The sequence below is a fragment of the Scatophagus argus genome, chromosome 4 (assembly GCF_020382885.2).
Source record: "Scatophagus argus isolate fScaArg1 chromosome 4, fScaArg1.pri, whole genome shotgun sequence".
NCBI lineage: Eukaryota > Metazoa > Chordata > Actinopteri > Scatophagidae > Scatophagus > Scatophagus argus.
Window position 1 is genome coordinate 17,580,331 of NC_058496.1, and position 12,191 is coordinate 17,592,521.

Consider the following 12,191-nt stretch of genomic DNA (forward strand, 5'->3'; position numbering starts at 1 on the left):
TAATTCCATTCAATTTCTAGAGTCCACTGTCCACAACAGGACTGAACTTGGAAAAATCTAAAATGTGGCTCTCAGTGAGGTCACAGGAAAATTACTGGAAAGAACGTAATTCAACATATAAAGCTTTTCAAATAATACATTTATATTTCTTTCTTCCTCCAGTAATTGATATAACTTTGACATATCAAGATAACTGACAAACCTTTCTAGGGAATTCGTCTGAGCACCACAGCATACTGTCAAACTATAAGGTTGTGCTGAGTCAATCGCTGAGCCTTAGTGAAAGTAGAGTTCATAGTGCCATGAAATTCACTAAAATGAGAGAATGACTCTGAAACAAATGAGCCGTCAAATGTTGTCATGGGACACCAGCTTTCGTGTACAACAACTCTACAAGAAGAATAATTTCCCTGAATTTACACCAACCGAACAGCCAGCAGGCAAACATCATCATCAAAGGTAATGCTGAGCAGTCAGAGTCAAATGGGAACCAGTGGCGCCATCAGTGACGATAGCAGATAGTAAGGAAGTCTCCATGGTGAGCTGGTATGCCATTTGTGTTTTTTGGTTCCTGTCTGTCATTCGAGTGGTGAAAAAAACTCAGCCTGGTGAGGCAGAAGATGCAGAAGAGGTTTCTAATAGAATTAATAAAATAGAGTTTAAGATAAAATGCCCCATACAAAAGTACCAGCATTTGATCCAGTCAGACCACCCATGATCAAAAGTATGGAACACAAAGGATGTGTAGATGACAATACTGACAAAGACTTTAACAGAAAGCAGACATAAGAGGTTCATTTATATAACACATCGCACTGGTAGCAAGGCACTATGTTTCATTATGAGATGAGCTTCAGAAATTCAAAGCCCTGTGATAAAGAGTCCTAATAGTTTCAGCCTTACTGACATTACATTAACACTCTCCAAAGAATGAACCCTTCCATTTTTTGACACTTTCCTCTAGCAACACCCTCGGCTTGAGGAAAGTTCTGTTGAAGTGTTGATCCAACCACACCAAATAGAGGCTGGAGAATTGGTACAGGTGAAAGCCAAAGCGGTACATTCTCTCAGAAGGAGGCAGAAGTCAGGGTGAGGAATTTAGTAATCCTTTGTAATGTTTGTGCTCCAGAGCCAGTTTGAGTATTGTGTAAGTCCATGAGACAAAATGAATGTGGAGCACTGGCTGAAAATGGGTACTGAGAAGCTCTTTGGTAAGACACTGAAGATGAAAACAACTGAAAAAAATAACTTAAGGGTGACCATTTAATTTATTTCATGTTTATTTGTACAGTATATGGACAAGCATGTATCCATGACACACATCACAACACTGATAGCCTAAGTTAATTTTCAGCTCCTGTCACTTGCCCCCATTCCTGTGGTGTACATTGGTGTACACAGCATGTATATTGACTGACTGAACTGAATATTTCAAAGTAAAATAAAACATTTAATTATCTTTTGGACATTCAACATGTCAAACAAAATTTTTTAGTTCTTGTTGGGCCCTCTTGTTGAACTTATGTTATCAGCATAATCCTGACTTTTTCATTTGAGATACGAGGTCCTTTTAAAATTTTACCCCACATAGTTATATGTGGACAAGTGTTTTATTTTTCATTTCTCCGGGAAGTTGACATTTTTGGTTGATAATTGCAGCCAGTCAAATGGCACCGTCGGAGATGCGTTACGCAGAATTGCTGAGCAGGTAGTTCTACCTGTGCTTACATGTAGCTCCTCTGGTACAACAATGACTACTGAGAATAGACACAGTTGGCATCCACGAAAGACTGGAAGGAAGCCAGGGAAGACTGCCTGATGACAGGAAAGACTGCACCTGGGGTGAAAGGGCCAGTTACCCTCCCCACACGTCCGAGTAACACAGAATATTTTGACACTCGAACTAACTACAAGCAGGACAAGAAGAAAACAGTCCGAAGGTCCAACATTATGGAAGATGGACCACAAAGGACGGATAACCCCATAACGGCAGATTTGAGATAGACAAAGGACCAAAGGATCCAGAGGAAATGTAGCTGTGGGTGGTCCAAGGTAACAACGTACTTGGGCTTGTGCATACACCAGGGAAAGTCAAAATGTGGCAGAATCCAACAGCTGCAGGCTTGCACTGTACCAGCAGGTCAGACAAGGAGGTTTCACAGCCAGGTTGAGCACCACAGAACTAGTGATCCCCAACTCTGTGGTTAGATCAGGAGAGCAACAGCAGCCTTCCCAGCAAACCCCACAACAACAGGACACCCCAAAGCAGACCCACATCTCAGGCACAGAACCTGCAAGAGAATCGCAGGAGAAGCACAGTCAGAAACCCAAAGACAAGTGGCCCAAAACCAGTGACAAAACTGAACATCCTTTACCACCTCATCCACAAAGAAGGTAGAAACTGCTTTGGAGTCATGCCCCAAAAGAGCAACGGTCCGCCACAGATTGGAAAGAGAGAAAGGGAAATCCTTCAGCTGGTTAAGGAATGACGGCTTCTGAGAAAATCATGGAGGAGAGCTGAGCCCCATGAAAAAGAAGGCCTGAAATAGCTGTGGAACACCATCAAACAAATAAATCAAGCCCATGAAATCACGCAATCTGCTTCTGTGGACGGTGAAAGGATTCCCCTGGTTGTGGAAGAACCAGCGCAAAGTCTCGGAAGGTTATACATGGCTAATCTCTCTGACAAGCGAATGGTCTCAGCTGTCACAACCCAACTGGCCTTCATAAAATCAATCAGTGCTTCCTGCCAGGAAAATTCAAGGTTTGGTGCTACCAGTTCACCTTACACAAAAGGCCACTGAAGCTATGTGACATCACCATGACATCAGTCATGGAAGAAAAGGCCAATACATCCACTTACATCCAGAAATGGCACGGCCTCCCCCGCTGCCTCTCCAATGCAGCACTCTTTGGCAGTAACATGCTACAACTCCCACTCCAATCAATCAGCTTGGGCTACAAGGAGGAGAAGTTGAGGCTCTTTTTGGAGCTAAGAGACTCACCAGACCCGTCCATCCAAAATGCAAACATACAAGTCCAGACTGGACGAAAGTGGAATGTAGCTCAAGCAGTAGACATGGCCACAGAGAGGCTGAAACACCAGGAGATTGTGGGCTTGGCAGAGCTGGCTTAGGATAGGGAGCACCACTGCCCAGGTGGTCCAAAGCCACAAAGAAGGAGAGAAAAGATCTCATGATCTCCGAGGTGACCAAAATGAATGAGGAGCATTACAAAGTCACAGCCGTGAGCCAACAACAGCAAGGCAAATGATCCACTTGGGAAGCCGTGACCAACAGGACCATCACCTTGGTGGATATGTGGAGCACTGCCCAAGGCTGAGCTTCCTCAGCAGGGCCACTTATGACACATTCGCCCCCTTAACCTCTACACCTGGTGCGGCTCAGAAGAACGTTGTTACCTCTGAAGCTCACGAAACCCAGACACCAAGCACATCTTCATCTTCTGTGCAAGCTGGCTGAGCTGCTGGCGACGTACAGGCTGGAGGTAGACCATGCCAGCGTCAGATCATCCCAGGGATGGATCCAGTTCGTCAGGCAGGGGCAGCACAGGGCAGCAACAGCACAAGGTTCACCTTGTTCTCCCTGGAGGGTGAGTGGCAATTGGCAGCTGATCTAGGACAGCAGATGAAATTTCCTACCGAGATCACCAGTTCACCCCTTCGCCCTGACATAGTTCTCTGGTCAGCACCTGCCAGAATAGTTGTCCTGGTTGAGCTGACTGTCCCATGGGAGGAGGAGATGGAGGCAGGCCTCGCTGCTGCATGCTTTCAGGTTGGCTGAAGGGCTCTCACATTCCCGGTGGAAGTCGGGTGCAGGGGCTTCATTGGTAGAACCGAGCACTGCAAGACCTAGCTCAAGAGGCAGAGCAAGGAAGTTTCTGGCTCCGGAGGGAAGTACAAGGCGTGGGGGAGAGAGAGATCCTAAGGCAGGCTGCAGGGAGCGGTAAGGAGACACCCCTCTCACTGCTCCGGGATTAAAGGAGCAAAATACCTATGAAGGGTGGCTCCCAGCTGACAACCCTGCAACCAGGCAAACGGCAACATTGGAGGTGCATCAGGCACAAATGCTGAGCAAGTAGTTCTACCTGTGCTTACATCTTTGAAATTTGATTCAGATCTTGATCTCCCCTTCAAGATGAATTGCAAGAACTTTAGTTCCCTGCCCTGTCTTTAGACAGCCACATCATGTCAAAATTTACATTTGTTCATTTCCTCTGTTTAATTTACTTAATGAAAACAATGAAAACCTGCAAACTACGCTAACGACATTCCCATCAGCCTGTTAAACATCAGCATGTTACATTAGCATTGCTGAAGTTAACTGAAGGCTGGAGTTATTATTTAGCTCAACGTCAAAGTCAAAAAGTCAAAGTCAAAGTACAACTTCACAGAGCCAATCGCATAACTATGGAAACTTCAGCTGAAAAATTACTTACAATTAGAATTACAGAGAAACACACTACAGGAACACAGTAGGGATGAAAATCAAAAATCAAAAAGAGGAAAATGGTGAATGATTATTCCCCTGGGTATGGTGGCTTTTGCAGGCCGATGAAGTTATTCATAGCAGCAGCAGCAGCTTTGGAGAAAGAGCTTTTGTGAACAAAAAGTGCAAAGCTCATATTTCTGAGTAAATGGACTACTCAGTGAGTTTCCTACGACATAGAATCTAAAAGATACAAATGTTACTCAGGGTTACTTAAATCTTCTTTTCTTTAAATGAATTTGCAAATGGAGAGCTGCAGATTTCAGAGAACAACTGCAGAGCATTTTGATATATTCAAACATTGAGACACTATACAGGCTGATATATTTTTATTTAATGTACAGGTGTTTATAGACAAAGATACTCAATGGACATGTGTAACTTGTCTTAAATATACAGCATCAATTTCATCCCTCAAATGAAGCAATATATGTACAATGTGAAAGACACACACACAAAACTTAAAATAAAATCACACCCCGAAAAATGAGGTGATCCTAGAATTCACCACTCCACAGCTAAGAGTGAAGTCTATGCATTAATCTGTATACTGTAGTAGCATAATGAGCACATTCTCTGTAAACTCTCTCTCGTGAAAGTTTGTCAGTCTTCAAACAGACCAACACAACTTCACCTACATACACACACACTAATGAAGTCCATAATCAGTACATGTGTAGGAAATGTTCTATCACAGGATAGGCAATAATAGACACAGTCCCTATAGTCACTAATGAATATTTCTTATGCCATCTAATTCTTTCTCATTGATTTAAAATGTGTGTCCATAATTCTCATCACTTCTCACAAAATGACTGTTACTGGTCCGAACAACCTTCCTCCTGTATGACAAATTGTCACGTCAACCTCTGTGGAGAGGACAAAATAAATAAGAAGTTTTAAGTAAAAGCTCTGCCAACAGTCAAACAAGTCTAACACTGCAGTGTGTTGTCCTAAGAGCTGCCCTTGTGCTAGAGAGGTAACACACCTCTAGTGTGGACAAAGTGATGTCATTGTGGCAAGAAGCTTAAAGTGCAAGCGAGAGTATTGCCTCTTTTTTTTCTTGGGGAGAGGGGGGGGGTTATGTCGGCAGGAGGTCACCCAGCTGACACATGACGGCAGTTGGTTTGGGGACGGGAAGAGTGGAAGGTGCAGAGTCTTTGCCCAGTGTGCCAGCCCAAGGCTGGGCACAATGAGTCAGCTTCAGTGCATGAAGGTATGGATGTCATTGTGGAGGCTGACTGAAGGCCTGGAGGGCCCACGGTGTATACGACAGCTTGTACTGCAGCTGCAGCGCTGGATCCACATAATATTTCTGTAGAAGCGTTCTCCATCGGAGCAGTGAAAGAGAAGCCTCACAGTGCGAGAGACGGAGGGTGTACAGCAGCGGCCATCAGTGCAGGTCCCGCAGGTGCGAGGGCGGTATAACTGTGTTGTTGAGCATCCGGCAAAGGTGATTCTGACTGGCTCCTGGGGGCGGACAGTTCGCTGACACTTCTTTCCCTTCTGGATGACAGAAACAGATCCACCATTAAGATCCTTTAGAATATTCACCATGGGACAATGCAATGTTAATTGATTTATTAATTTTCCACACAAAGTAAAATTCGCATGAACTCGGAGGACTTTAATTGGACCATTTAAAGTCTGTAATGTAATACACATTAAATCCTACCAATATATGGTTTATATATATTCTTTAATTTGCGAGTGGTATGTTTTTTAGTGTACCTTGCTAGCTACAGGAAGCTGCGGCTCACATCTTCGGATCTGGCATAGTCTGGTTTCTCGAACCATCCGGCAGTCTGGGTTGTTATTGGTCACTCGACTTGAAATGCCCATCCCACATGCAGCAGAACACTCAGTCCATTCAGTTGTTTGTGGGAAACAGCTGGATTCAAGTAACACCCCAGACCTGGGCAATGACACCATCTCTGTGGGAGAACCAACAAACAAAAGAGAATGAATTATAATCAAATGGTGAATCATTTTAATTGTAAAAACATATCCATAAATTCATGACTTCTAGTTTAAATTATGCTCTTGTGATGCTATAATATTATCTTTTGCCCCAGTATTGTAGGACCTGGGGATAGAAATTATAGTAAATTGGTTGTATGTTTACCACTCTCAGAGTGTGATATCCCAACAGCTCATGAGACACTTTTTAATGAAGTTGGCTGTGGACCTATAGGGTTCACATAGGATGCATTCTAAAACTTTTAGCAATATTTATTTAAGCGTTGATGACAGGTCAAAATTTTCACTTGTCCAGAGAAATCAAAATCTAATGTGAAGCTTGCTATTGAGTTTTAAATGGATTTTTTTTTTACCAAAACAATGTAGATGGATAACCAAAAATATGTATTTTTGACTTTGGTGTGAACTGTCCCTATAGGACTTAATTAGAAACATATTCAGGATCAATATGTATGATCTTTTTTTTTTTTTTCAAAAGATGTGTGAACGAATAAAAAATATTGTAGAACTCACATCTGAAAAGCATTCAGTTTAAATGAAATGTAAGAGTAATGGCTTGCACCAGTGGGGAACAAATACCAAAGACACACATAAAATCAACTGTTATGTGATTTCAGAAGCTAAATGTCTCTCTAAAACCAGTTCATTGTGTGCTCAAAAGAAGCATTTGCAATGATATATTGTGGAAAATTCTGTGTTGGCTGTGGTGAGTTTGGCCCTTCTCCTGCACTTCAAGATGAAAAACTTTCTCCAGACCATATTTAGTGTTCAAGGAGGGCATTGGGAAAAGCATGGCTGTGATAAGCTGTAATGTTTACCTCTGAAGGTGGCACTTCTGGTGGCAGCAGGGTGCCGAGGTTGCATCTGGGCCTGCAGAAGGGCACTGATGTGGTTGGGGAGGGACGTGTGCGTCAGCTCATCTGGTTCCTCACTGATGTGGTTGTCGTCTTCACACAGCCATTCCTCACAACAGCCACCCTCAGGCGTGGCCAGCCGGGGCTGCATGCAGTGCCACTGTGGCAGGGGCACTTGGAGAGGACAGAGGGGCATGCAGCCTACCACTCCATCCATGCAGGTGCACTGGTGTTGGCAGTTGGGCTGGAAGTCCTCACCATGCTGGTATAGCCGCCCGCTAAACTCACAAGGTACACCGTGGGCCTCAGCTGTCATCAGAAAACAGGAAACAGAACTGTGAAGGGAGACCTTTGATCCTCGTAGAAAGACCCGCATTTGTACGCAAACAAAAGTAATACATCAGAGCCACAAAAGACTTTATGCAACTGTTTCCACAGGCTGCAAAGTACTTACCAGTAGTACCTCAAGTACAGCAGTCGGCTGACCCTTAAAATGAGTGAATGTCTGCTCTTATTGAATTGTTTTATTTGTGGGATTCTGAGAGTCTTGAAGAAGTTATGCAGTGGCTGCATTTTCCTTCCTTTCCTTCCTACATGACCTGTTTTATGTTTTTGACTTTTATTCACTTTCAATATTTCACCATATGCCAGGAGATGTACATTATCCAAACAGCTAATAATTTTGGGGATTAATAATGTGCCTTTGCTCAGCCTTGTTGCCACCCCTCACCTCGACACAGTCCTCTTTCAGGGTCTCCTCCAGCCCCCAGATGGCAGTGCAGCCCCTTGATGTGATCACAAGGTTCATCGGCGCTGCAGTCATCGTTGAACTGCCGAGCACAAACTTTACAGCAGCCACAGCGGTCGGTCACCCAGCTGACGCCCAGTGGGCACGACGGGGGCGAGGGTGTGCAGGAGCACTCAGCTGGACACTCACCCTCTGTCTGAGAAACAGGGTCAGAAGTCAGGTCAGGATGTGTGACAGCCAGAAGAATAAGGTGGCTTGTCATGCAAATTAGCTATAATGGCTAAACAATATGAAATTTCACAAACAGAAAATATGTTTAAAATCAAACGGGCACAAGTCCCAGCGACTCACCATCACTGCAGTACTGCCGAGCACAAACAGGGTGGAAATGATCTGCTGTAAAGTAACAGGGCTAAGCATCCTGATAACAGCAGACAAGCAAAAAGGTAAAACTGGTAAAACTGTTCAAAGGAGGACAGAAGTACAGAAGCAAATATAAAAGTTGTCCAGATGAACCGCCTAGAGTCCCAAGAGAGAAGTCTTGTTCTTCAGCTCCAGTATCGGAATGCATCCACTCTTCAGAGTCTATGCACCAAGAGTGTACACTGGTCTGCTCTTGCTTACTCTCCTGCAGTATCTTAGTGCCAGTACAGGTCAGCACAGCTCAGCTCTGCTTCATAGAGAGGTTTCCCTGGGAGGTGCCTGTACTTATAGACACACATGTTCCCGCCCCTGCAGTGATATCATCAGCTCTCCTCTCCAGACGGCTGGAGGGTGTCCAGAGGGAGGAGGTGGTGGGTTTGTTGTTGTGAAACAGTGACAGAAGTGTGTTTAAAATATGAACATGTGGCCCCTGGGAGAAGGTGTCAAAATGTATGCAAGAGACAAGTCTTTAATAATAATAGTACCTGAGCCCAGTAACCATATACTTACTCAAATACTTTGTACTTACGCTTGGCTTAAGGGGAACCCTCATCCTCCCTCATATACTCAGGGCATTAGGAAGGCCAGGTCATGTTGGACAGATGTCTTCAAATAAAAAAAAAGAAAACAATGTTAGACCAAGGTGTAATGGAAAACCTGAGGAGGGAATCCCACTCCATTATGCTGTGGAAGAGAGGATGTGGAGAAAATCCCTGTGAACAACTCTTCCACAGCTCTGGCCAACCAGCCGGGCTCCGTCCTCTCCACTGCAGCGTGCTGTGGGACTCTGTGTTCAGGACATCCTGTGTTCCCTCCATCTCTTTCCTAATGGGCCACATTCCAGGAAATACAGGCCTATCCTCAGGTTCCCATGATTGGTAGGAAAAACTCTGCATTCCCATTGTCATCCCAGGGGCACGTAAAAAGTGTTTTGTTGGAGAGCAGGAAAGTCCTCACATTAAGTGTTGGCTCGCACTGTCATGGACATGGGAAATGTAACTTGGTGCATTTGAAATGGCTGCTGAAGGTCTCCCCTTGTTATCTAAAAACATACAGCTGAGCTGAGAGAAACTACTAAGATTATGAACGTGGCATCTGTGTGTCAACAAGAACGTAACAATAGAATGTGTATATTTAGTTACTTACCAGACAGCCACGTTGAGAATGGATGCAGGGAGCACAGGGAGGGATTCACATGCCCTAACATGCAAACATAGTTATCCCAGCTACCAAAACAAAGGACAGAGAAGTTCAGATTATAACACACAGAGGGAGTGTGACATCATTCTCTATTTAAGACACCATTACTCAAATCTTTACACACGAAATAACTGTTTATTGCCATATATGTGTACAAGGTTTACAATAGCTTTAGGATAAGATCATGGTGTGTGACCAAAATTAAGTGCATAATGCAATTAAATTTTTATACGCAAGCAAGAGGAGACAGCGCTGACTCTTGGGTTCACAAGGGACACAAACTCTATCCAGTCTTGTGTATGTCCCATCCATCCACCAATTCCTTCATGGACTTTCTCACTCTTTATACTTCAGTACTGCACCTTCATACACGAGTGTACTTTTCATACCTACAAACAGGTGTACGGACAGCACAGATGCATACTGGTTGCATTTATACAACTTTCTGGGGTCTGCTTGGATGACACAAGTGACACTGATGCAGTATACTCTTGTGGACTGGCAGGTCTATTACATGCTACATTAGACTTGTGTTCATCACTATAAGTTAAATATCACAGCTTCTTTGTGGCACCACAAGCCAGCAGTTTATTGCTACCAGAAATCTATTATTACCAGTAACAAACTGGTAATAATAGTTATCTATAACAGGTGGTTTTAGTGTGATGGATTTCAGGGAAGAATTTTAATGCCATGATGTTTCAGAAGCCTGTCCACACATTCTGGCATTAAAGAAGTCATATTTAAGGATGATTAACCTCAGTGTCCCACAGCCCACCCTGGAAACCTCATCAAGCTCAAGTATGTTGGTGGGACCAAACCTGTGGACTTAAGGTTCAAAGTTGGTTCCACTGCACACAGTTTACTTCCTGACAGCAGGTGTTGGAGCTCCAGACTAAAGCAGTGATGTTGCTGTGTGCAGAGAGAGTACACCACCAAACCACATGCAACCACCCAGACACCCGGCCGGCTGGGGTGTAAAACCAGTGGGGACGCTGCTGAAGTAAGGTGGGTGGGTGGGGGGGGCAGCATCTTGTCGGGCAGCAGCGGGGAGGAGGGCAGGAGTCTGGATTCTTGGCATTCCTAGCCCACAAAGGCAGGATGTGTGTACTGGCCACGCTGTGTGGGACACCGATGGAGGAGGGGAATCGAGGGGGAGGTAGAGGGGTTGCCAGTTTGGCAGCCTCTTGCCTGGCCATGTGCCAACCATTGTTTGTCAGCCAGGCAAACATTTCCAAAACACATGGAGGTCAGGAGTTTTCTGCGATTCATCACACTGTTGCCCCTGTTTGTTTTCTTAGCTCGTTATCTGACACCAACCACCAGCCTGAAGATTCAGTGCTATAAGTGTTTGTAACATTTTTCGGTAACTTGTTCCTCTACAAGCCACTATTATCTTGAATTTTCCTCAGTTTGCTGTCATTTCATAACCATAGGTGTGTACCTAGACTCCTGTCAGTGTGAGGTTTCCTCAAAATGTGGAAATGAAAAGGAAGAATCCTGCTGAACAACTCAGACTCACACTTTCATAGCAATCCAGAGGATAAATAGGAAGTGTGTACAGCATGCAGGAAGTGGTGCTGTAACGCCTGAGTCAACCACAGAGAACTTGAGAGGACACAACAGGAACCCAGACAGCGGTGGATTAGAGAGTGTTTACGCTGGACTCAAAGGAGAGCTGATGAAAGGCAAAGTATGAGTTTGTACAAATTAAAAGAAGCTCATAGAAGGCTTACTGTTTTATACAAGAAACTCCTCACAGTGTCCATATTGTGTGCCCTTAGCTACAGAGATTCTAGCCTGATTTTGCCTTAATGCATTTGGCCAAAAACAAAAACGTCTGTTGTTGTTTGGAAATAATTGGTCATTTCATCAACGCACAAGATAAGAAAGACTTAATGACTCAGAAGATGCTACTCTTAGTTAAAAATGATTTTCATGATGCTAAGGTACAAATTTTCCCTTGACCAACACTTCAGTCTATGACTGAATTATTAATCATGCTACATAATGTGTATTTAGGTTTTTTTTATTCTAACACAATTTACATACATACATTCTACCATGTGGATACAACCCCAAAACTGCAAGAACTGTGCAAGAATCAATTTCATTAAATGGAGTGATCTGCTTCAAGTGTTACATTAAGAAGGAATAGGAGATGAGCAGAGTTTTCTTTCTTTTCACAGGTCAAGGTTCAGCCTGAACAGATTGTCAGTCTGCGGCAGAATGTGACCGATGACTCCCTGACCCAACATGCGACGCTACCGTTTCCATTTGAACATAAAATTCCACATCCACATAATATTAAAACTTGTTTTAAGTGTTCAATCAATTACAATCTGAATTAAACACACTATTTAATTGATAATAGAACTAGCTGAACAATGAGTCGTCACGTTTCCTTCTCATTTTCTGTTGAACTTGCACATGTGCAGAACTGAAGAGCAGACCCAGAGGCCAGCGACAGTTACAGTG

General features: G+C 43.9%; 1 protein-coding gene across 1 annotated transcript; it reads right to left on the reverse strand.

Moving 5' to 3' along the window:
• Nucleotides 1–4,820: 4,820 nt before the first annotated feature.
• Nucleotides 4,821–9,301, reverse strand: ccn1l2 (cellular communication network factor 1, like 2). The gene is made up of 5 exons (XM_046385642.1): nucleotides 8,442–9,301; nucleotides 8,073–8,286; nucleotides 7,307–7,651; nucleotides 6,240–6,442; nucleotides 4,821–6,014 (listed from the first exon to the last, which is right to left on the reverse strand). The coding sequence occupies exons 1-5, from the start codon at nucleotides 8,508–8,510 to the stop codon at nucleotides 5,712–5,714; spliced, it is 1,134 nt and encodes a 377-aa protein (XP_046241598.1). The 5' UTR covers nucleotides 8,511–9,301; the 3' UTR covers nucleotides 4,821–5,711.
• Nucleotides 9,302–12,191: the final 2,890 nt, after the last annotated feature.